Consider the following 26954-nt stretch of genomic DNA (forward strand, 5'->3'; position numbering starts at 1 on the left):
CTGTCCTGGCCCCTTGGTCACAGGCAGCAGTGGGAGCGGTGGGAGAGGTGGGAGAGCTGTGGGCAGCACGCTGTGAGGCAGGAGCCAGGATGCCCAGGGCTAGAGCCTGAGCCCTGGGTGCCACTACTGGGATGCAGAGGGGAGAAGAGAGTAGGTGAGGTGTCAGGATCATGCAAAGTATGGTGGACATTTAGGTTTGAGATGGCCATTAGGAAGTCCCAGGAGAGAATCAGGAAGGAGGTCAGGCCTGGAGACATCAGTCTAGAGGTCCGGGACATGAAGATGGTTTTGGAGCCTCATACAAGACCCCTTCAAGAAGGGAGAAACTGTGCAGTCTGGATGCTGTCACTCATGGCAGCCCCTCCCTGCTCCTGATTCTGCCCCTGACATTGTTGGTCTCCAAGCCCTGCTGGTTGTAGCCCCACAGCCCCCATCTCATCTCCCCTTCCTGGCCCATTGCTTGGGTACGGTGTGGGCAGTCAGGACCTCCCCTCTGTATCAGGTGGTCAGTCAACTTTTTCCTGTCTGCAGGCCCCAGGCTCAGGAGTCCAGTTATGAAAATTTGAGTCAGATGAACCCCCAGCGCCGACCGGCCACTGCGTGTTCCCCGTTAGGCACCCCTCGGCCACCAGCATCCATTTGTGCGCTGTGAGGAATGAAGACTGGGGTGAGGCTCCTATGGCCCTTCTTGTTCTTGAGCACCTTGGCAGCCCCTATCCAGGCAACACCCAAGGGCGTCGGACCTTGCTCACAGAGGTTCAGCTGGTCTCCTACATGGACATCTGTCTCGGGGCCCCATGATACTTATGCCAGTGGGGCCGCAGTTTGAAAGAAGGTGCATGTACATGTAGGTATGCACATGTGAGCCTCAGCCAGAAACTTCTGAAAATTCCCCTCACCCTTCCTTATCTAGAACACCATAGTCAAGCAGACAAGAAACTGGTCAGAGGGTCTGGAGGCCCAGCTTCCATTCTACTCTGACACCAACTTGCTGTATGGACTGGGACACTTTCTTCACATCTCTGGGTCTCAGTTCACCCACTGTTGAATATGGACAATAACATTCTTCTCTCCTGGCTGGTAGGACTATGAAGATCTCAGAAAACAACAGATGGGAAGGGGCTTTGGAAAATACAAAGACATCTGCAAGATGTGTGACCTTTGGATGTACAGAGTCCTTGGATAAGTGTGGCACCCATATCAACCTTGCGGAGAACAGGTTATAGAGAGCAAGCCTGGGGCTGGGGGTGTGCAGACCTGCGATCAGAGGAACATCAAATCCTGGAAACTCAGCAATGCAGAGAGGCCTGGAGTCCTGCCTCCTGGGTCTCCACTGTGACTGTTCCACCCCTCTGCTCACTTCTCAGCACATTGGCTGCTCCACACTGCCTTGAGCTGGGACTCCTGAGAAAAGGAAACCAAACACCCATCATCTCAAAGAATCTACAAACCACTGCCTAAAGGACTGAAAACTGGGAGACCTGAGGGGAAGACTGGGCTGCAGGGTCCTCAAGGGTAAAGCAGCGACAGCTGTGACCACTTTGCATGACCTACATCTTCCCAGGATGTGCAAAGTCCAAAAGCACTGGCAATTTCAGCCCATTTGCCCAAGTCTAGGCAGGCTGACTTTGGGGATGCTGCCTTCCCAATTTATACTTCAGTGTGAATGTGTTGATCATATTAGCTCCTGGGAGAGAAGGGGTGCCTGGGACCCTGGTGGGCTGGCAAGAGATAAGGGGATACAGGATAGGGAACTAAAGAGGCTATGATGCTTTTCTGGGGAGATGGCCCAAAGGTTGAGAGATCTTCTCAAGTTACTAAGCAGGACAGTACGTTAAAAGGCTTCTCTCCTTGCCAGAGCCTTCTCCAGGGCACGTTTGTGATGGCAGCTCATGGTTGACTTGGGATCCAATCAGAAGCCTGTCTGAGCTGTTAAGAGGTCAGAGGAGTTGGCAATTGTACCTCCTTGTACAGGGATACTCCTGGACACCTTCCTGGAGAGTCCTGTCACCAAGGAAGAAGTTAAGGACATAGGAGTAATGTGTGTTGGAACATCTGCTTGGTCTTTCAGGCCAGTGGCACAGCCAAGAAAAAATGTGATATGAATTATTCCTTATGTGTCTGCTTTATGCTAGGAATTGGGCAAGCTGTTCAGGTATACAAACATGAATAAGGCATGTGTGTCAGTCAGGGTGGGCTAGGCTGTGCTATGATAACAAGCCCCAAATCAAAGCTACATGCCCATCACAGATCAGCAAGGTGGTCTTTGCTTATTGTTGTTACTTGGGACCCAGCTCCCAGGGATCCACCATCTCTAATGTTGTGGATTTCTGGGTTGGAGGTAAAAAAAAGCTCTGGAGGGCCTTCCACTTGTGCTCATAGTTCACTGGCCAGAAGAAGTAGCTAGGGGCTCTGTGGGAGCACATAAAATGGGTAAGTGACCCTGTTTTGGGAAGGCTTCCTGGAGGAGGGGAGGACACATGGAGATGCTGCAACATTGGCCGTGCAAACGGGGGAAGCCATGGCAGAGAATGGAGGTTGGGAGGCAAAATAAGGGCATTCTGAGCAGAAGGGACAGTCTGAGCAAAGACCCTTTGTTTTGGACACAGCATGATGTTTAAGCAGTAGTAAGTTCCAGGGTTTAGGACCCCAGACCTTGTCCTCCACAGCCTATCCCAAGTCCTGTCTGCTTGTGATCTCAAAGGGCCCCCAGAGCTGAAGATTTCCCAGGAGAGTCCTCGTGGAGACATTGGCCCCACACTTTCACCAGAAGCAGCTGTGACCTGAAGGTTGAGGAGGAGGGAGGGGGTGGGGTAAGGGAAACTAAGGACACAGAGGAAGGGAAAGTGGAGGTAGTAGAATGAGGGCCCTTAAGAAATATTGAGGAAGCAGCAGAAGGAAAGTCAAACAGGGAAGGCTGGGAGATTGCAAGGGAAATCTGGCCTAAGCTACAAATTTAAGGGTATATTAAAACATGGTGTCCAGGCCAGAGTCCATTTTGGTTTACTATGACCAGGAAGGTGGGTCTCTTTCCTAAGAAGGTTTAGGCAAACGAAGACCAGGAGGAAAGAGGTCTGTCTTCAGAAGAAAAGCAATTTTTGGAAGATCTGAGCTCCTTCATCATTAGATGAAGACCTTTTCTGAGTTGCCTCATGGCAGCACGGACCACCTCCAAGTGGTGTTTCTTTAGGGGAGTGTCCCTACAAAAATGCCTACTGGTCTGGAGATGATGAACTTGATTCCTACTCTAAAAGGAGGTGGGACAATGTGCCACTTTCCCACCCTTCAGTCTCATGGCTCTATCTGGAAAAAGAAGCCACACCCAGACAAGGATGGGGAGGCACACCCCACACTTAAAAGGTCCTGTCCCTGGGGAATCCCAAACTGATGTTAAACCCAAATTGAATGTGCAGCCCTCCTACCACACCTTGGCACATTCAAGGTGTCTTACAAATGTTAATGAAATTAACACTAAAGAGGAACTGCCTGGCTTCCCAATGCTGAAGGTGGATTTCTCCAACAGAACTTGACCAAGCTCAGGTTACACTGGCCTCCAGATAGCTCTCCCCTCCCAGAGGCACCCCCAGCCCCCACCCCATCACAACTCAGGCTGGGAGCCTCTGTGCAATTTTATGGTTCTCTTCCTACCAAAGTTGAGGTGACATGACAGACCTGAGGGAGGCTCTCTTGACTTCTCTGGGATTACCAGGTGGCCTCCTGTCTATGCCAATTCTTAAATGCCCAAGTTATAAATTCTCTTTGAAATTAGAGGCCTCACCCATTATAATGAAACAGAATATTCTACCCATTACAAGCTTTCTAATTTAAAACTTTTCTTAGTGTGGTTTATGTATGAAAAGACCAACCAACTTGCCAAAAGCAACAAGACAGACCTGCCATGTTGTAAATTAAATTTGAACCTAGTTTATTTGCAGAATTTTACTTAACCCATTCTCATTTTTTCCTATTTCTCACCATTATATAAAAACTCATACTTTACACAAGTACATAAAATGCTGAATATTGCACATTTAATGACCAAAATAAAGTTGTGGTTTTTAAAGTGCACACTAGACATGTAGGAAGGAAGAATTGAACACACTTAAAAAGTGTTTGTCTCCACATAAGTCATTTTAAACCATTTGAAAGAATAAATTCTAACTCTCAATGCTCAATGAAAGATATCTGTACATTAAAAAATAAGTACAATAAGTACAATAAAAATAACACTTCTTCGTGATTTCATTATCTCAAAATAGGATTAGTAGTTTAATTTTCAAGTTATTGTCATCAGGAAGCAGGAACCCATCCAGAGTGAAAGAAATTTCAAACACAGCTGCTGCAGGACACATGAGGCCTGAGGCAGCCTAGAACCCAGAGTATGCTCACGGACTAGAACAAAGTCAGCACTAGTGCCTGGCTGTAAGGCGGTAACTGTCCCCAGCATGCAAATGGAAGAGCACAGAAGGGAACACTTTTTTAAAAAGCGACACGTGCTTATTTCCCAACATCGTATTCTCCATTTTGCTTAATAAGACAAAGTTAACTGACCAGAAAAACAATCAGCTACTACCTCAAAATAAGATGTAAGTTGGCCCAAAATGAAGAGCAGACAGTAGTAAAGGATCGAGTGCAAAGTGCCTTATTGTTAGGCCCATCCTGCAGATACGGCATGAGACTAGTCTTCAGCAGCAACATATTAAATTGAGGTCTGGAATTTGAAATCGCCACTAGTTTAATATGCCAACCACAAGTCACAGCTACTGAAAGCCAGTGCCACCCAAGTGTCCACACTGGTGTGACTGTCATCCCAAGCCAGGGACAGCATAAGGCAAGTGAGGCACCAAGGGCACAGGATGTGACAAGCACCCTCTCTTGGCACCTGCAAGCATATGCCTGCTTGAATGTGTGCCCTAGGCATCTCACTCATCTCGCCATAGTCCTGGCCTGCTCAGCCTGGGCACATCCCTTTTAGGATAACATGGATTAAAAGTGCAGCCCTGTTGGACATGTGGTGGAAGAGGACTAACTGCAGACATTGGGGCATTTAGCCTGAAGAGGACTAAGTGGTGGGGAAGCCGGTGGGGGCAGGAAGTGACGAGAGCTAAGAATATCTGAAGATGTGTCATGAGGGGGTAGGAGAGCAGCCCAGCCTGGACTGCTGCAGGCAGAACCACAACCAATAGGCAGAGCTGCCAGGAGGAGCTCAGCTCGGTGTGAGCATAACTACAGATAGAGCCCGCCAGTGGCAGCCTGGAATTGCCAGCAGGGGCTGAACTACCAGTCACTGGACGGGGCAGAGGAGAGGCTGGAGGATCCCTGCCGAGGGAAAGGTGGACTAGATGACTTTTAATGCCCCTTCTGGCTTTAAAAGTCCATGATTCTAGGACATTTGCTGCCTGTTCCAGAATGATTTTAGGAATAGAAACCCAATGAAAGACTGTATTATTCAAAAGGAAGAAGAGCGTAAACACTATTGACTTGTACAACATGGACACACTGATTTGGGCTGTCACTTGAATGAAGGTAGTTAGGCTGGTCTGTGGGTTTCCGTTTTCTGGACTAGCCTTCCCCCAACCTCAAAGAACTGAGAGACCAGGCACAACCCCAGGAAGGTAGAGGTGGCCAAGCCAACCAAATGCTCATGAAACTAAGAAGCGAGTCATGCTTTGGAGCTGAGGTCAGGAGTGTGTAGCAGCTTGGAGACCAGGTACGGGCGAGTCCTGGCTCCACCGGCTACTGCTACACTGTGCAGACATATCCAGCAGGACCTCTACCATTTAACATCCTGTGCCTTCCAGCTTTCTGACCTTCACTTGTTCTAGTTAGGCGGTGGAGCGGGGAGATGGGGAACCAAGTCTGCTTCTGTGACCCATCTGTGCATTGTAGGGTGGGAAGTGATGAATGGAGAAGCAAAAAGGCACTTTCCATTGAGACCAGAACGCTGCCTCCTCCTGCTCCCAGGAAGCTGCTGGACAGCCTTATCAGAGCCAGATACCACTGTGCAGGATGGGCCAGAGTGTGCAGCAGTTCACCTTCCACACTGCTCGGCCCACAAGGCAGGCCTTGGCCTTGCTGGATCCCAATATCGACATGCAGCACCCATCCCTTTCTCTGAAACTGCAGCCCCGCGCTTTCTGGAGGCCAACAGTTTTTTCAAGCAAAGGCTTGTTACTCCTACAAGTCAAGGGCAGGTTTGTCCATCTGCTACCCTTCTCTCCCAGGGGGCCACAGCAGTGTTGTCATGATCTCAACTATCTCAGTATCTTTAAAGCTTTAGCTTCTTGCAGGAACCTAGGAGATGAGTAAACCTTTAATGTTAAGCCTGAAGGAGTTAAAGAGGAAGCACTTTTCCTGACCGTCTCTGGTAATCAGGTTACAGTGTCAAATAAATGAGATGACATCAGGCATAAATGTCTACATCAATTTTAACTGAATACAAGACTGCGGGATAGCCCTGTAATTCAGATTCTTATCAATGATAACCAAAGATTGATTTTATTTTTCATAATTTTTACAGACTAAATAAATTATAAATATTATAAACTTCTAAAATTAACAAATCATAATTTTCTTTAAAATGTACATACTGTCACTCAAAAATTTCACATTCTAGGATATCGATAATTACATCCTCCTCAAAGAAAACAGCACACAAAATATTTCCTGTCATAAAGTCAGTGCTGCCAAATCAGTCAATTAAACTGTCCACAGCTTCTAAAATTTTCTTATACACAAGATGAGAAGATGACTGATTTTGAAAGTGGAGAGAAGCAAATACAAGGCATTCTGAGACACGTCCCTCTGAGATGGACACTTTGTGGCCTGCAAAACTCACACTGAACACGGATGTTCTTTATCAGAGCTCCAAAGCAGTTCAGTGAGGCAGAACTCTTCTGTCCAACTAAAAAAGTTCAAAATAAAGCTCTCCTACAAACTTCCCAATGTTGGAAGCACTCCAAAAGGATGTTTGAGAAGCAGTTATCACTCTGGTAATGGTATCTCTTTCCCTCTACTAAAGGCTCTTAGTGGCTGTTTAGACATTTTTAGGTAAATACTCTTGGACTACAGACAACCTTCAGACAAAGACACATTATGTAAGGTAGACAAAACCCATTTTGAGCCAACAGAATTATAAATATGATGACAGAAGTCAAATTGCTAATTCCTGGGGGAAATAACATGAGCAAGAAGATGAAAACAGAACAAGGCAATGTCACAGACAGGCTTTGGTAATGAATGAACTGTTAGCAACAACAGAAGGCATGTGGCCACTGAGAAAAAGCCAAATTTCTGTAATTCTCCTGACCTGACCCAGTTTCCGTGGACAAGTGTTTCGGCAGGTCCGCTAGCTTCATTCAATTTTAAATATGGAGTGAAGAAACAAGCAGAGAATAGAGAACCAAATCTTTAGGCTGTCATCTCTCTCTACGGTGGGGCCTTCAGAGACCAAACTCGGTGTCTATGAAGAGTTGCAAACCGAAATGTCGAAGGGGCAGAGTAAGTGATGTGAGGGATGGCTGGGGGTAGAACCCGAGGGTCTGTAGGGATTCTGGTGACTGCAGAGTCAGCCCTGACTGCACTCCCCGCAACGTGAACCAAACAAAATACATCTGTGCACAGCATGCTCATCACAGACTGCCAGCGTGCCACCGATTCAGACAGGTAGCTCCTTTATGAGGACTCATGCTGGATGGAGATGGACTCGTCACAATCTCTGCTGTGCACTAGAGTCAGGATCACATGACTCACTTCATTCCGCATTTTTAATCTCCCTTCTGAGAAAAATAACATAATACTTTTAAGCTGATCTTATTTCCCCGCATTTGACAAATGTCGAAATTTTTCAAGTTGACATTTTTACTTGGAGGAACACAAACAGGGGTGAAAGCAAGGGTTCTCCGTGACTCTTAAAACAGTCAGACCTGGCACAGGAGTCTTGACATTTAACTAAAACAGGGGAGGCAAAAGTTGAGACATACAAAGTACCCCATCTGGAGGTCCTGTGACAGGACATTCAGCAACTGTGGGTGGCTCTGTACCCAACTGGAACTTAGCAAGTTTCTCTTGAGGATAGAACATAAAAGCTAAAAAGGAAGTTTTAAGAGCTAAGAAACACACACGCACACACACACACAGAAGTTTTAAGAGCTAAGAAACACACACACACACACACACACACACAGAATTATCAAATGCCTCCTGACTTGCATCTCAGTCAATTGCCTACTCCGTGGCTGAACTGAGCTCTGCAGCAAAATCAAGTATAGTTCCTCATGCAACAGCAAAGTTACATGTAAACATAAACGGCACCGGGGTTCCAAGAGCCTCAGCGGGACTATCGTATGTTGTCCAAATAATGCACTTCTGGGTAGAGAGAGTTAATGAGAAGAGCCAGGAAGCTTTTCCCATCTTGGAGGCAATGGCCAGGATGTTTTATAAATTGGGCAGCTTGCAATATCTGATCCTGGTATTCAACATACTGCTTATTTGATGTCATGGATTCAAGAGTGTTCAGAGCCTAAAAGACACGGAAAAAGAGAAGGTTAACTCCATAGATGCACATACCTTGATTAACACAGCACATCTAACATTATTATCTGGTCCAACGGTGAGCCTCAAGGGAAGCAAGCACACAGAACTAGAAGTAGGAGTCTGGAAGCAGGCACTGATGAACCACAACCCAAAGGAGTCCAGCAACCCAGCTTCTCTGTAGCCTTCCACATTACATCCAGTCTTTCCTCTTCTTGACTCCAGCTATTTCCCAATCCTTCCTTGCCAAGAGTCACTGCTGTGGAGGCTGGTCTTACTGCTGGACTCCTGATCTGCCGTGCCCATTTCTGAGCCTGCCTTGGTCTTCTTCTCCCCTGTCCCACCTGTGGGGTCCTCTCCACCAATCATCTGCTCCCTCTCTTCCTAAAGTCCAACTGGAAATCACAGGCACCAGCTGCATTTCCATGACACCTGTTTGACTTGCTATTGGGTTTGTTCTTATGTTACAAAATAATGTCATATTAAAGTGTCTAACTAAATGGAATTCTGAAGAAACCAGTTGCTACGTGCTGCTGAGTGTAAACAACAAGGTCAACAAGCATAAAGCACAGACCAAGTTCCTTCTGATTCCATCTGACAAATGGCACAGAATCGATGGAAGAAAACGTTCCCATACCCCTCTTCTGAGGAATAAATAAAAGTATTATTTGATTCCATAATTTTAATTTTTCCTCCCTTCATAGTAGGAGAAAAGAAGGAGAAGAGACTGTATATGGAGGGGAAAAAAAAATCAGAACAGTAGTTCTTGGGGGTAGGGATTTTGTTACCAACTGCACGAGCTCATCTACTCCAAGGATTCTGAACACATTCCCCTCCCCACTGGGGCAGACCCACCACACCCTCCCTTTCCATTTATGGGAACCAATGCAATGGAGAATATATATTAAAAGATGGAATTTGCTTAGTTCCGAAAACAAGGAAGAAGTAGTTTTTTGAGGATGGTAAATGAACTGGAAGCCTAGAAATAAATTACCAGGCATGCTATAGATATAAGTCTTAGAGTTAAAAATAAATAACTTAAGGGATTTTGGTACCAAATTAAGAGCTCTGTGAACAGAATTTAATCTAAGAACATGAATCAATGGAGACAGTACTCCCATGAACCATGGTGTCCCTCTGTCTCTCTCCCCTCCCTTTCTTTTGTTTAAATTTAGTCCCCCAAATGGCCCACTTTGACAGTTTGCCTAAGACTAATCATTTTATAAAAAGATGACATTTTTCAAGTCTGAAAATTCTGATGACAAGTTTGCATAAGACATACAGGGAGTCATCACTGTAAGTCTAAAGAAGTACAGGCAAAGAGAGGCAGGGCATGGGTGAGCTGTGACCACAGCTAAACGCATTGAACACCTCTCCAGTATTTCCTGCAATGCATCTCACGGACTTCACAACCTGCCCTTGGAAGACTCATCTGCCCACCCAAGATGTTTCCTGTAAGACAACAGGGATTCAAACAGCAGTTGTCTAGTCAGTGAGTGACAAGTATCAGGTATTTTATAAACTGAGATCCCTGTGAAGAACCTGCCAATCAAACCATCTGATCCTTGCTCTTAATAACCAAGACCTCACATGGCACGTGGCTGGCTTAGACATTACAAAGCTGCATGAGAAGAGGAGCTGTGGGGTCTAAGTTCTTACCACTTGACAGAGACACTCCCGTGGAGTGGCAGGTGGGGAAGCCTGGAGCCACACTGGCCAATTTGCGGGCTCCCAGCCCCCAAGTTACTAGCTGTGTGATTTGGGACAAATTACTTAGTCTCTCTCTGTCTCTGTTTCCTCATCCATGAAACCAGGATAATAACAACCCTGTAGCATAGGAACTATTATTATGAGGATTAAATGAACTAAAAATTTAATTCATTAACGTGAAGTGAGTTAAAACTTAGCACAGTGCCTGGCATGTAGTAATCAGTCAAGAATGCTAGCCATCACTTCATATTGTGAACCTCAGTACCTGGCTGGCCTTATAGGTGAGAAACAGAGTTATAGGAATGGGACCACTGCCACATGGCCTTCCAGGTTTTTAGAACAGTTATTTCTCACATTTTGTTTGTGTTATTCCAGCATCAGCCAACAGTGGTCAGCCTTCAGACTCACAAAACAGGAACTACTTCGTTGGTTCCAAGTTACAACTCAGCTAATTTCCATTCATCTCAACTATGGCCGCATCTTCTGCACTAGCCCTTGGCCCCAGCCTGTGGCAACTCGGTGCATATTCACACTCATCAAAACCAAGTTCAATCCTAGACTGGCTTGCCCATGGCCTTACTTCTTCTACAACGATAATAACAGTGATCCAGGCAAGTGCCTATAAAAATAGGCTTAAAATCTGAGGTGGGCACATGTGGTACCCATTTTCCAATAAATAGAGCACACAAAAGAGAACACTGTGCTACCAGAGAGGATCATATCATGGTGAGTACAGGCTACAGTTGCCACCTCTCCACCTTCTGGGGAAGCTGTGTTGGAAAACTTCTAACCCAGTAAATCTGTTTTTACTGACCTGCTGAGTTTTTGGGGTCAAATGTAATTCAGAACCAGGCTTCAAACGGATCTGATCTTCTGTAGGAACCTGAACTGAAAGGAAGGCGGCCATGCCTCGGGCGACCACTCGGAACCTTAGGCGTTAGAGGGAAGTCAGAAGAAGTAAAAGACTGTTAAAGGAAGCATTTAAAAATAAACACCATATTTTCTATTTAAACAAAAAAACAAACAAGATAAACAGAGATCTACTGTGTTGTTAGCCTCTTCAGGAAAATCTTAAATATGATGTAGAAGGAGCTTTAATTTTCCCTTTAATTACCAACCAGACAATGGATGCATAATTCAGGTTCAAGAATGATGGTGTTGGCAAAGATGTGGAATAACTGGCACCCTCGTACACTGCTGGTGGGAATGTAAATGTGCAGGTGTGAATGTAAACGTGCAGGTGCTATGGAAAACAATTTGGCAGTTTCTCAGTAAGTGAAACATGGAGTTACCATATGACCCAGAAATTCCGCTCCTGGGTATATACCCAAAAGTGAAAATAGATGTTCTAACAAAAACCTGTATGTGAATGTTCGTAGCAGCATTATCCACCATAGCCAAAAGGTTGAAACAATCCAAATGTCCATTGGTTGATGAATGGATAAACAAAATGTAGTATATCTGTACAACGGAACCCAGCCACAAAAAGGAATGATATACTGATACATGCTACAACATAGATGAACCTCGAAAATTTTATGCTAAGTAAAAGAAGTCAAACCCAAGAGGTTGCAGGTTATATGATTCCATTTATATGAAATGTCCAAAATAAGATTAATACATAAAGTCATAAAGTCAATTAGTGGTTGCCAGAGACCAGGAGGAGAAAGGAATGGAGGTGACTGCTTAATGAGTACAGGATTTCCCTTCGAGGTGATGAAAAGAGTCTGGAACTAGATAGTTGTGATGGCTGTAACAATATTGTGAATGAACTAAATGTCACTGAATTGTACATATTAAAATGGTTACCATGGTAAATTTTAAGTTATGTGTATTTTACCACAATTAAAAAGAAAAGAATAAAAGCACCTGATTTGACAAAAGACACATAAGCCAAATTTAAGTGAAACAAAATCACACAGTCCTGCTAAATTCTACCATGAACAAAGAAGCATGATGTTAACTGGTTTGGAATGAGTGGTTCCCAAAGCTGCAACAACATGAAGGGCTATTCCACAAGAATGCTCACATCAGAATGGTATGAGATCCCTTTTCAACACTGACATGGGCTTGAAAAGAAAACAATGATATAAATAAGTATTACAAGATAAAATGGGAGGCTAATAACAATCCTTTCACGCCTTGGGATTTTTAGCAACAAAAACCTAGACTCGTTTCTTAATTATGCTTCTTACCAACTGACTTCAACCCATCTCCACTAGACTGAGTCTCTCACAGGTTCTAGATTTCCCTGAACTCACAGCATGATGATCAAGTGCCTGCAATGAAGCAGCTAACTGGGGTATTTTAATCTAATCTCACACATCATCACTGGCTAAAAACCAAAAAGAAATCAGTAGTGTAGTCAGGTTACAAAGTGAAAACACAAGAGATACGACTAAAAAAAATACTGTTTGAACATAAAGTTGTTTTAAAGTGAGGAAAAACAAACATGCTTTTTACAATACAGAAATGTGATCAGGCTCTGATTTTTTTTCCTCAATCTTTTCAAGAAACCTAGTCCCTAAGTTGAAAAACGACTCAAGTATCACAACCTCTAAGTAGGTGCAAATATCTGAGACCTATTTAGAATAGCAGTGGTAGGGGCTTCTTCACCTGTTAGACAAGGGCGACTTCCGGCCCAACCCGATTGCCCCCAGAATCCCAGAGCTGACCCTCTCCTCAGCCACGAGGCTCTGCCTGCTCTGAAGCATGAGCAGAATTCGAATGATGGATTCTGTAAGGATCGAGTCATTCTGCTCCACCTGAATCAGGGACAGCTGCAGGACTTGGTGCCACCACAAAAACAGCTTTGCTTCTTCCTGCACGGAGCTGGAGGGAGGCACCGGAAAAACATAAAATTAGAAGTGGATTCTTCCCACTCCCATTTAACTGAAAGTCCACATTCGAGTTTTAAGTATAGGAGACATTTCACACTTGAAAAGCTTAGGCTAATACGTGATAATGTCAATAAAGTAATGGGATTGTAACAGCTACCATTTATTGAACACTTACTATATATAAGGCACTGGGTATGGGCTTTATGTTCTTACAATTAATCCTCATAAGAACCCTATGAGGTAGAGATTTTCATCTCTACTTAACTGACAAGGAAGCTGAAGCTTGGTGCTTCAAAATGCTTACTTTAGGAAATAAAAAACCTGCTCAGAAAATTGGCCCATCAAAGTAAGAATCTTTCCAAAATAAGTGTCACTGTACCTCATAACCTTGTTTGTTTTTATGCACCACTTGGTTCTGTGTACTTAAATACATGCTTACTTAAGCCTTAAGTTCCAATCTAACCAAATGCAACAAGTTTGATACAATGGCCAGAAGGACGATACCTTGGATACACCTGTTCCAACCACTTGCTTAAGATGAGCAGCACTTTCATTTCGTTCCTCAGCGTTTGCTCACTATTTAAGCACTGAAGCAGGTAGACATAAAGAGTCAAGTAACTGCCAAGGGCTAGGCACTCCTGCAGAAATTCTTCTATGGTGAGCTCAGGAACTTGAAGGGACACCAGAATGGGGCCCCATCCTAAATTTTGATTGAGAGAGCCTAAAAAAAAAACACCAAGAGGAGACATCAATATATAAGAAAGAATCAAATTATTTAACTACTCTAATGAATTGTTTCACTTTAAGCTGTATGTCAAAACAACATTTCTCACATTAGCCCTAGAGGCCGCAAAAGTGAAATGTACCTTGGGGCTTAGACTGGAGAGCCCTCAAGCTAGATGCCTCTCTCCAGCCTAGGGGCAAGAAATCAGAATTTGGAGCAGTGTATTTATAAATCACCTTTCTCAACACTATTATGATCATTAAAATCACATGTAGATACTGCCTATCTCAGTCATCTAAGAGTTTTATCTAATACCATTTTAAAGTATGTATGAATACTTATGCTTTTCCAAGGGAAATTGTTATCACTGTGTGTCATAATTATTTTTGCTTATCAAAGCTCAGTTTGACTCATAACTCAATGGCAAACTTTTGATTTTAATAACAAGCAAATATGGAACAGGAGTGTTATCTTAATAGTTCTTAACTCTTTGGGAAGAGTGAGGGTGGGGTGACACAGTGACATGCACAGCACCTCATGGGTGGACATGGACTGTTCATGGGTTGTCAGGACAGGACAGATGACAGGTTATGTGCACTTCCTGGATCTTCACTTTAATATCCTTCTTTCTCTCCCACTGTCTGCAGTATAATGTCTACCTGGATATCAAAGTTGAGAAGTGCTATTCTGACCAATTCTTAATCAGACCAGGTTGTTTACAGAATCTGAAAGTTTAGAGGCAGGAAATAAGGAAGATTAAATGGGGGGGTCAGGGGGTTCATGGAAGTGACCCCATCATAATAGTTTAAAAGGTGTGGCGGAAAGCAATAAATGTACTTTTATGAAAATTTGTTTTAACAAAAGTGATGAAAACAGGGAAAATTAACATCATGGAGCATTATTATATAGATTCTGGTTTATACCATTTGTCTTGAGGACTCTGACTTGGCTGGTGACTTAATCACAAAAGGGTTGGTCTGGTGCTCAAAAAGCAATGTAAAATGAATTAGAGATTTTCTTCCTTGAAACTTGATTGTACCAACAGACATATCATAGGTTCTTATGCTAACTGCAGATCTTTATGAAAAAGACAAAATATATTCTGAAATATCAATAACATTTACAGAGCAGAAATTAGAATGGTACAGTTTCCTCACTAGGAAGGGTCTGGAAAGATACCTCCTGATGACAAAGCTTTAATCTTTCCTGGAAAATACCAATATAATGAGAGCATAAGATGACATCCTCTCTTACTTTCTTTGAAATAGGCAGTGATGCAGGCTTCTGCGGTCTCAGCCATGTGGCGGACAGAAGCCAGGCTCTGGCAGGCTGCTGTTAAAAGGGGCAGCACCACCAGCCCATGCACTTTTTGGCCAATCCATGTCCGGATACTGCCCCGAAGGAATTCTGCCGTTGGAACAGTCGCATTGTTCATCATCATTAGGACTTCCATAAAGAGGCTGCTGAGGGCCATGTGGCGCATCTGGCTGTCCGTGTCTGCAGGGGAACACAGGCACACTAGAGAAAGGCTGCTGGAATGGTGATAGGAATGTGATCAAGAGAACAACAGTGCTTCAATCTTAGCTGCTCTCTGGCAGATTTTACAATTCTAGTGGCTGATCGCAAGGGACCAATAGGAAAGCCCTGCACGGTGTTTAGCTTTTACGGATGGGATGTGGCACATAAGTATTTTGTAAGAGCAAAAGTAGAAGCTACTATGATTTCCCTGGGTACAGCAGTGTGGCAGATCAGTATCTTAATAAATAGACATACATCAAGCTGCTGTGAAAGAGTAACTAATTTACCAGAACACACCTAATTAGTCCTTATTTTCCAACCTTTGCTCTTGTAAAACCAAATACATAGATACTGGCAGTCACTTGGTAAACTTGGTAAAATTTAGCAACAGTATTCCCCACCCTCTCCACTACCACTGCCAATGCTGCTGATATTCTAGGGTAATTTACACAGAATAAAAGTTATTACTTAAAACTAAATATAAAAGTAAGGAAAAACCTTTTTAAAGGTTCCTAACACCAGCTCGTTTGTTTCTTTGTTCTTTAAGTATACAGACTGGTAATATAAATGGGTCTTTCAAAAAAAAAGTGGAGGTGAAAGAGTAGAATGCAAGAAAAAGAGCAAGTTCATTTTATAAGAGAATTGCAAATGAGTAGGAGAAGGTTGCTGAGGGAGATTCCTTCTTCACATTCAAAGACAGAAAATATATTTCACTGATAGCTAACAGGCATAATTTTTGCCAACTATTGTTTTAGCTCTCCTTGAGTTAAAAGGGGGTGAGGGGGGCAGGGGGAAGTACAGGAGTGACCCCATCATAACAATTTAAAAGGCATGATAGGAAGCAATAAATGGACTTTCATGAAAATTCATTTTAACAAAAGTGATGAGAACAGGAAAATTAATATCATGGATCATTATTATATAGATTCTGGTTTATACCATTTGTTTTGAGGACTATGACTTGCATAAATTTTTTTTATGGAACAGAACTGTGGCTTTCTCACCACAAGGATTAAGTATTTATATCAATGGGAACCATAAGAAGTTGGGAGATCTTACTCATCACATCTATCAAAACAAATTCACCTACTTGTCCAGCGCTAAATAAACCCTCACTTAATGTCACTGTAGACCTACTTATTATCAGGCAGAAACTGAGAGATTAACAGTATATGTGTGTATGAATATATATTTTTTCATGTATTTCTGTGGGTATAAATATTCTTGGTAATAAAGACCCTATCTCTGAATTTCAACTGAACAGCAATTTTAATTTTAATTTATCTTTTTTATGACTCATAGGAACAAATTACTACAATGAGCCTCCTAACAGAATCCAGCCTCTCCTCTTCCTGTTCATCATCAACATGGCCAACAAATGTTTTCCTAAAAACCAGAGCTGATCCTATCACTCGTCTGATTAAGATTTTTTTCCCCTTTCTCTGATCAGCAATTACTCAACCTTCATGGCCCAAACACATATGACCAATTCTAGAACAGTCTCTCCAGCACTGCTTGATGATTTTTCTTTCTTCTCTAACATTCATTGAGTGTTACTGACTTACCAGGCTGGTGCTAAAATTTTAGCTCTATTATCTCATTCAGTACTTACAATACCTATACGAAATAGGTATAATTATTAACAAGGTTTAGCACCTTTTCATATGTTTGCTGGTCATTTGGATATTTTTCTTTTATAGAATGTCAATTCAAGGGTCTTGCCTATTTTTTTCTACTGGGTTGTCTTCTTCTTCCTCATTTTATCCAGCATGACAATTTTAGTCATTCACATTTAATGAACTGCTGATGCAGTTGGGTCTAAATTTACTACCTTACTATATGCATCCTATTTGTCTCTCCTATTTTCTACATTCCTTTTTCTCTCTTTTATTTTCTCCTTTTGGATTATTTCTTATTATTCTACTTTTTCCCTTTTAGTTTGGAAGTTAAACACTCTCTTAACATTCTGATAGTGGTTTTCCTACAAATTACAACATGCATTCTTGATTTCAAAGTCTAATGTTGATTGGCTCCCAGACAATGCAAGGGCTTTGGAACATTCTAACTCCTTTCACCTTCGCCTCTTTTGCCATAACTCAGTAACACATTACTATTATTATTGTTTTGTACTCATACAGTCAGATTTTATTTAGATTTACCCACACGTATGCCAGTTTCATTGTTCCTCATTCTTAGTCTCTTCCTATTTATCTTCTCTTTATTATTTCCTTTCTTCTACAGTTTTTGGTTTTATTTGACTGGGGTTTTTTTTTTTTTAAATAATTTCTTATGCTGGATGCTTACTTTATTAACTTTTACTTTTTCAAAAATTCTAACATAAACATATAAGACAATGAAAGAAAGTCCCACTTTAGCTGCATCCCACAAGTTTTGATGAACTATATTTATTATTCAGTTCTAAATATTTTTAGTTTCTATTATGATTATTTCTTTGGTTATTAGTTACTTAAAAGTTTGTGTCATAATTTCTGACAAACTATATAGCTTTTTTCTCCCCTAGCTATATTTTGTTACTGATTTCTAAGCTCATTACATTGTGATTAGAATATGTAGTCGGGGGGCCGGCCCGGTGGTGCACTGGATAGTGCGCCGCTTGGGAAGCGTGGCGGCGCTCCCGCCCGAGGGTTCGGATCCCACATACGGACCGGTTCCCGCTCACTGGCTGAGCGAGGCACGGGGGCAGCACCGAGGGTTGCAGTCCCGTTGCCGGTCCCTGGTCCGGTACGGGGGCAACACTGAGGGTTGCGATCCGTTGCCGGACACGGAAAAAGACAAAAAGACAAAAAAAAAAAAAGAATATGTAGTCGGTTTGATATCAGTCCTTTGAGGTTGACTGGGTTGAGACTCGCCTTAAACCTATTAAGGGGTCAAGTTTCTTAAATGTTCCACGTGTGATAGATTTTGCATTTTGCATTTACAGGGCATTGCATTTTCCATTTACAGGGCATAGCATTCTCTATGTATCCATTATATGGAGCTATGCTATTTGAATTTCCTATAGCCTTACTGATTTTCTACTTGATCTGTCAATTACTGTGACACATGCTAAAATCTCCCATTGTGAGTGAATTTGATATTTCTCTTCCTAGTTCTGCCAATTTTCACTTCCTGCATTTAAACTTCTACAGTTTTATTAGGTACAAATTAGTTTAGAATTATTATATCTTCTTGGTGAATTAAGCCTTTTATCAATTTCCAATGATTCTTTATTTCTACTAATGCTGATCTCTATTAATGCTTCTTTTTTGTTTATTTTTTGTCGTGCAACTTCAGGGCAGGAAAACACACTAGAAATTATCTGGCTGTTATAATGCTTTCTGCCTTACAGTCCTATTTATTTAATATTAATACATCTAGGCCAACTCCCTATTTTAATATTTGTCTCATATGACCATCTTATGGAAAGCTTACTGTATCCCTTTGCTTTAGATATACTTCTTATAAAAAGCTGAAAGCTAGATGTTGTTGATTATTAATCTAGTCTAGAGCTGGTCAGGTTGCTCAGTTAGAGCATGGTGCTGATAACAACAAGGTCCAGGGTTTGATCACTGTACCCACCAGCTGCCAAAATAAATAAATACTCTAATCTGACAATCTTTGTCTTTTAACTTGAGCACTGGTCCTGACTCTGTTGACTAGTGTTCTGTATAGACTTTTGCTTGTGGTGCCTTTTTTCCTTATGTTTTGTGATTTATTTATTTATTTATTTATTTTTTTTTACCATGAATTCCTTGGAACTTTGAGGCCTGAGTTGAAGATGAGTTTCTCCAAAGAAGATCTATGGTTGCTTTCTGCCAGATGTCTGCTGGCATTGCCAACCCAAAACTACATTAAGTACAAGTGGTGACAATTTGCTTTATACTACATGAATATTCATAACAAATGAAAATAAATTTTTTAAAAAAAGAACTACATTAGCTAAATTCTTAGATTGAGATTGTGTTTGTTTGTTTTGGAAAATCTAGGTTGTATGAATTCTTGCTTCAAAACCAGATGAGGGTCAGTTTGTACTTACCAATTTTCAAAATAGATATCGTCTTCCCTGCCACAAAGACATCTGTTCCAACACCAAGGCCAAAACAGAAAACTGTCTTTGCTTTCCTCTCACAAGAGCAGGTTTATTTCTAGCTCATTTTCTACAGTAAAGATGTCATCCTGTGGATTATGCATGGGATCTCCTTTTCGGATCCCATCTCAGGCAGGCCCTGGGCTTTATCGCTTTCCCTAATACTCTAAGAAGGGTCAGCAAAAGCCTTCAGGGTGAAAGCCAGCCTCAGTCCTCCATCCACCTTTATGGGTTCCTCCTTTCACTTAGTTTCTAGCCTCACAGATGTCCTTACCTTTTTGCCACTTCATTGGTATAAGTTTAATTTTTGGTTTCTTAAAAACAATTTATCCAGCATTTTTAGTTGTTTTCAGCAGGACAGGCAGTCAAGATGTTTAGTTCACCAAACTGCTAGGAGAAGAAGTTCTTCATATAAAGTTTCCTTACAAGTCTACAAGTGATTCTGAAGTGCTTTCCCAGTTAGGTGCCAAAACCCCTATGATCACTACTTAGAAGGTCTCCTGTTATCTCCTGATAATTAAATACAGTTGTCCAGCTTAATCTTCAGTCCAGTTCACCTCACACCAGCAGCTGCCAGTGTCAACCACTCCTCAGGCTCTTAACATTCATGCCTCCCCCAATGCTGAGTGTCCCTGGTGTCTACACATCTCTGACCACTGCTCCCCTGGAAACAGGAATGACCATGTCCTGATCATCTTCCTGATCTCACAAGGCGTTACAAGGAATTCACTGACTGAATGAATATGTGACTTCCCACTGGTCACTTACCAGGTGGGTTAAAGACAATGATATCATCTAAGAGCTTAGACATCTCCTGTTCCAGGACTGCTAAGGTGATTTTTCCGTTTTGTTCCAGGGTGCTGAGGAACTGAACCATCTGATGAGTGAAAGCTCGGCATTTTGGAACTGCATCCTGATAAACAGAAAAAGGATCATTCAAATGAATCCAAACAAGGAATGTTAACTGAGTTTTCCCTGGGTGCATGGCACTGCACTGAAAGCTTGTGCAGAGTGGAGAGGACAGATCAAGAAGCTATATGAAGACCTAATCCCAGGTGGCCCACAGGTGGGCCTGTGTCTAGGGATATGCAAATGTGTGGTAACACTGACTGGAAACCGTGTTCTCCCAAATTCCAGCATAACAGAGTGGAGAGGACAGATCAAGAAGCTATATGAAGACCTAATCCCAGGTGGCCCACAGGTGTGCCTGTGTCTAGGGATATGCAAATGTGTGGTAACACTGACTGGAAACCGTGTTCTCCCAAATTTCAGCATACCACTCTTCCTTTTTTTACTACATTAATATCAACACTAACTAAACACTACCTTACTTTGCCAGGAAGTTTTCCAAAAACTTTTATGTGATTTATCTAATTCATTCCTCATCACAACACTTTGAGGCAAGGTATTATTTGCAATTCAGTCAAAAACTAAGGGACTTGCCCAGGGTCAGAATGGCAATGAGTTGGGAATCTGAATTTGTCAGACCTCAAGCTCATACTCATAACCCTCCCTGCTATTCTGCTGCCAATGACACTGAAATCACAAAACCAGCAGTGCACTGCAGCCTCAATCCTTTTGACCTCTCACCAACATGTGACACTGTTAGTAAGTAAAGGCTGACCAAAAGAGAGAAATCAGAATAAAAGATCCAAGAGGCCAAAGTATGCATATACAGTGATACACAGCCTTCAACTTTCTCTGCTGGGCAGTCACCAGGTTCAAGACTGTCCTCAGTTGCACTTATGCTACTAATCAGTCCCAAAGAACACTCCCTGTCTTTTAAACTACGCTCTCAACTTACGAGATGTTTCTGGCTGTCAGTAGAAATGCAAAGGCCCGCAGACACTTTTAGGAGCTTCACAATTAATTCAGCAGAAGATTCCTTTGCCAGGATGATGGACGGTGGGTAATGACTGCTGAAATAACCTAGCACACTCTGGTATGACACAATATCCACAAGATGCCATGAAAGTGAGCTTGTCTGCCCAAGGAGACTAAGTAAAGGTGAATCCTAAAAAAGAAACACATATCCCTTTAGTTCCAGAGCTCCCATTATCCTAGAAATATGTGTCTCTAACTAGTCTGTAGAATAACCACTAAGATAGCCTATAATAATAAGCACAGAACTGTTGTCAAGTAAGTATCTATTCAAGGTAGGAGTACCAGTGAAAGCAATGACCAAAGTCTTGGCAAAAACACATTAATGTTAAGATTTACCAATAGTTAGAGCACAATTTTCAAAGGAACTCTGTGCTCTGGTGGTACATACCAAAACTGACTTCACAAAGGATATAGGACATTAAGCTAAGGAATTAATGAGATGTAAAACAAAACTGATTAATATATTCTAACTCATTATGGTCCTTTTCATAATTTTGAATTAGATAATGAGTTATCCAAGAAAATCAAGCATCTAACTGAAGGTATATCTCACATGCCAAACATCTATTCACACTGATAGAGGCGTTAGAGAAACAACTGAAAAACTACAACCTAGTAGAAAGTGAGGACCTAAGGACCCTTGCCAAGTCTTTATCACAAGCTCCCCAAACTTACTGTTTGATCTACTAGTTGGACCTCCTTTGCCAATAAAATCATCATGAAAAGGAGGCAGACAATCATACTCTGGGTTTCTGGGTGGGGACTGGGATTCCAGGCATCAGACAGCACACTAACCCAATTGACTTCACAGAGTACAGACCCCAAAAATAAGAAACAGCTCTTGGGACTTCCTCGTTCCACCTAAAATGAAATAAATTAAAATCAGTGTTTTGCTTTATGCTGTCTATGTACCTCAAAAATATGTATAAATCAATGTTTCATAAATTATATCTTAAAAACCAGTACTTCCCCACATTATAAATATCACACATAATGCCACCCCCCAGAGATTTATAATTATAATATTTATAATATCTTTCTTTCCATGTTCAGTGTATGTGTGCAATTTTGAGCCTGTCTGTTTGTTCAGATTTCATTATCCAATTCAATAATCTTAACAGGAAAGGAATGACCTTCCCTAACCCAACCAAAGTGAAAAACCCCTGCCACAGTAAGTCCCTGGAGCTGCAGGGAACACATTGGGATCCTGAGGTGTGCCAAGTCAGGACAAAAGTTGAGATCTACTTGAGTAGGCATCAGAACCATCTGGAGGATCTATTAAACACAGATTGCTGGGCCCACCCCTAGAATTTTGAATTTCCCAGGTATGGGCTGGGAACAGGAATGTATGTTTCTGACAAGTTCCCAGGTGATGCTGATACTGCTGTCCCCAGGACCACACTTTGAGACCTTCTACACTAGTATATATAATATTTGTACTGCCTTTTAATGCAATGTTATAATATAAAAACGTCTCCACATCATTAGTCTTTATAATTTTTGATGACTGTATAATGCTTAAATTCTATTTAAAATATATTAGAGATGGAAGGGAGCAAAAGTACTATAAAGTACATAATCAACTTCAAAGTTATCTTTTATATGCCTATTTCAATATTTCTAAATTATTTAAAATAAAACGTGGCTAATCACAACTTTTTCCTTTAAAAATGAAGATTAAAAGCACTACTCCATTTATAAAATCATTATGAATGGAATTTGGTGATGAATCCCTTCTTCCCATCATAGTTATTATACTATGCTAACTACTGATTCCCTTCCTTTCAGAAAACGATTCTTCATCCTCCTTTACAATCTGTTCTCTACCCTCGCCCTCAACCCTGCAAAAAAACCCATTTTATTATGCCAACAAGATGCAAATAATTAAAATATTCCTAGCTCCTGGGCACGTCAGGGCCATCTACCATTGGAATAAAACCCCTAGAGACAGAGTCTACAGCATCCCTTAACAGACCATTCTACTATTTAATCTGTCTTACAGTTAAGGTATCCCTCTTACTTAGTTAAGATTCTATCTTACAGCTGTTTAAACCAACTTTCTCTCATGTGTTCATAATGGTAATAAATATCTACTTAGTGTCTGCCGCATATTCTAAATCTAACTGTAAAATCATTCCTAAACCTGGTATTCTAAAAGAACTGCCCTTGGCTTTCCTTAGAGATCAACTACAGAGGAAAGGCTGATGAGAGCAGCACTGGGAGGGGTTTTGTTAATAGCACCGAAAGACTCAAGTACATTTACCAATTGTCATTGTTGGGAAAGTAAAGGAAAATGGTTAGGGGCCCCTCAGATGTTGAGAATCCTGCCGAGCATTTGATGTAAATATGCACATGCACCCAGGTGTTCCTTGGTTATTGTCTAATGTAATTGCACAGGTGCACCCAGGTATCCTGGGTTATGGACTTAAGTATAAAGGATGAGTGGCACCGACCCACAGTGCCCCCCACCCTCGGATGCCCCCGGAGGGGCCACTACTGCTGCTGGAGGCTGTTGCTGCCAGTGTCCCCCGGGACCCTCCAAGAGGCTGCCACCGCTGCTGCTGGAGGCTGCTGTTAGCTACTGCTACTGCTGCTGCTGCTGCGAACTGAGCTCATGTTGTCTGCCAAAGGCTCCTGGGATCTTTCCCAATTACCTAGCATGGACCTACGTGTGAGGGGTCTGGGGACCCAGCCTGGCATATCAGGGGTCTGGGGATCTAGCATGTACAATGGGTTTGAAGGAGCTGAGCCCTGGCCCTGACAATATAAATGGAAACTTAGTATCTTTAGTTATGATCTTCCTTACTCAACAACTGGCATAGTTGTGTAGCTTTACAGTCATAAATAACTGCAGACATGTATCAGTTAAAGCACTTAAAGTGTCTCAATAATAAGTGTCTCAGTAATAAATCATAAATGATAAAAATTAAGAGTAAACACAAATGAATTGATGACTATGAACAAATGAACTGAAACTATCGTAAAAACCTAAGATTATAAAGGGTTTATTTTTTTACTTTTATTTTTTTGACTGGTAAGGGGATTGCAACCCTCGGCACGGTGTTGTCTGCACCACATTCAACCAGAGAGTGCACCGGCCATCCCTATATAGGATCCGAACCCATGGCCTCGGCACTACCAGCACCGCACTCTCCCAAGTGAGACACAGGGCTGGCCCATAAAGAGTTTTTTTAAAATAGAAAATAAGAACAACAAAAACAGCTCCAAATGCCTGACTGACACATAAGTTACTCTACAGAGCTTGCTCTCTGTAACTATTCCTTCTACTGCAAAGACTCGCACTTATTGGCACTTTCTTCAGGTGATTTCAGGTCTTCATCTGATTATGATGCATCATCAGTTGTTACAATGCATTTTATCATCTATAATCTCATTATTTACTTGTGAAACTACAAATGAAACTAATGGCTTAAGCACCAATTTGCATTTTGCTTTGATAGAACATTTAACAACAAGAAGTTCTAATGACACTATCCCACAAAAACATGCATACACACGAACACCCACCAATGTCCGGAGCCATAGAGCCCAGCTGCCTGCCTGCCTGTCCGGAGCCAAAGAGTCCGCCCAGCTATTGCCTCGAGGCCTCAGAGCCTTGTTTGCTGTTATCTTCCGTCCCTCCCCCTCCTGTGCACTATGGATGTAGGTAACTTTGCAACTTGCCATAGATAACGGGAATTTTCGATTTTCCAGAACAACCCGCCCTGCGGTTTTCTCAGTAAACCATCTGCTGCTCACTTCCTTATCTGCTGATTCCCTCCTGCTGGCTATATAAGCTGTGACCTTCTGGATAATAAACGAGACTTGATCAGAATACTGTCTTGTCTCCATTTCTCGCGTCTCTTGTCCCATCCAATTCCCACTCCCCCCTCCAGGGTCTGCGTTGAATATCCTGCGGGTCGGGACACACCAAGACTGAGAGTGACAAAGTCATTAAACTATGTACTCACACAACATCATTGCGAAAGCCTGTGGGATGACTAACATACTACAGATAAAATCTTTCTCTGGGTTTTAAAAATGGTCCTAAAGACGTTTCCCAATCATCTATTGACACAATGAAATGCTTCCCATGGGACACTGCTTCCCATAGCACTATTTAGGCAACACAGAATGTGGGCACAGTCCGCTGTGACACACACTGCCACGTGCCCAACCGCAGTGAACAGGCTGCTGCTAGAAGCCAGAGCTGCCCAGGCTGTGACCTGGAGAGTAGAGGGCTTACTTTGAAGAAGGCCTCCATGAGCATCTGGTCGGGGTGGAGGTCCTTCCACTGGAGTTTCTGGTATGCACTGTGAAAAGCGTACAGAATGAACTCTGGCATTTTAGGTGCTGTACATGCTTCACAATAATGCATCAGGTGTAACCGAAGGGCTCCTCCATCACCTGGCAACAGCTTATCTGAAATTCAAGAAAATACAGCTGAAGACCTTTGGTTTATCATTAAAAAAAAAAAAAAAAAAAAACTAATACAAAACACAAACTTGAACTAAAAGTCCAAAATCTAAGGTTCTCAACATTTACCCAATTTCAAAGATTTTTGTGTTGAGGGGGCTGATGGGGGATAGACCACTGGCAGATTGATAATAAAAAATGGTACTTATTTGGAGCAAATGGTGTGTGGGAGATATTAGGGGTAATCAGTTTTTCTTCAAAACTTCTAAATATATGGCTTTTTAACTCAAATGCACTTCTACAGTCTGTTGTCTTCGGCATGTATTCAGTCTCACACAATTAGTGCTTCATTCATTTGGCACCTTGGAGGAATCCAATATTTCTCAAAAAGAAATGTTTCAAATGACTAAAACTTAACCCTTGGTGCAATAAAACTAGACTATTAACTCATTCATGTAAGACATTTTAAAATGAATCTCACACTTTTCTGCAACCTGGATTACTACATATTATCCTTACAAGTATCAATTCCTTTAATGCTCTTGATGACTAATGGCTATATAAGGGGCATTCAGTCTAAAACAAATGCAGACTTTCTGGTTCTACACAAAAGAATACAATACAGGGAAAAGAGAGCAACACTCAACGAGAACAGAAACCTGAGTGTTTCTCAACACTGATCTTCTGAAAAATGGCCAATGAGCATCAACACATGGTACCAGAAAATTATCATTTCTAACATTCCTGTGCCCTCAATTCCCCAACCCTTCTTTTATTCTATACCATGAAACATTAATGCATGTTTTTTAACAACTTTAAGACAGTGGTTATATGGATAGCATGTTTTATTATTGATAAAAGATAGTTCATCTAGATAAAGATAGATAAGTTCATAGAAGACATCCAGGAGGACAAGACACAAATAAGCTTTGTGACATCAGATAAACTCATTTCACTTTTCAGGTCTGAAAGGGATGGCCCGGAGTTGCAAGGAATTACACTGAGAGACAGAAACTCAGCCAGAATGTATATTGGAGGGCTTCAGGAGCAAGCGGGTGGGCTGCCCTCTCAAAGCGGGAACAGCCGCATACAGAACTAGGCAGTGCCTTATATATCCTAATAGGTCGAGCTGTCTCATTGTCATCAGACGAGAGGACCAAGCAAGAGTTAAAACTGAGCTGGGGGCCGGCCCGGTGGCGCACTGGATAGTGCACCACTTGGGAAGCGTGGCGGCGCTCCCACC

General features: G+C 42.1%; 1 protein-coding gene across 1 annotated transcript in view; it reads right to left on the reverse strand.

Moving 5' to 3' along the window:
• Positions 1–3904: 3904 nt before the first annotated feature.
• Positions 3905–26954, reverse strand: part of LOC103610252 (ectopic P granules protein 5 homolog) — a gene marked incomplete at its 5' end in the record, with an annotated part of 42682 nt that continues 19632 nt past the window's right edge. Inside the window, 9 exons of the mRNA XM_008594454.1 lie at positions 3905–8521; positions 11057–11171; positions 12859–13074; positions 13587–13803; positions 15061–15303; positions 20180–20324; positions 21216–21425; positions 21971–22156; positions 25542–25717. Coding sequence (XP_008592676.1) covers positions 8339–8521; positions 11057–11171; positions 12859–13074; positions 13587–13803; positions 15061–15303; positions 20180–20324; positions 21216–21425; positions 21971–22156; positions 25542–25717 — 1691 coding nt within the window. The remainder of the gene's footprint in view (positions 8522–11056; positions 11172–12858; positions 13075–13586; positions 13804–15060; positions 15304–20179; positions 20325–21215; positions 21426–21970; positions 22157–25541; positions 25718–26954) is intronic.

The sequence above is a fragment of the Galeopterus variegatus genome, unplaced genomic scaffold (assembly GCF_000696425.1).
Source record: "Galeopterus variegatus unplaced genomic scaffold, G_variegatus-3.0.2 Scaffold10822, whole genome shotgun sequence".
Taxonomy (NCBI): domain Eukaryota; kingdom Metazoa; phylum Chordata; class Mammalia; order Dermoptera; family Cynocephalidae; genus Galeopterus; species Galeopterus variegatus.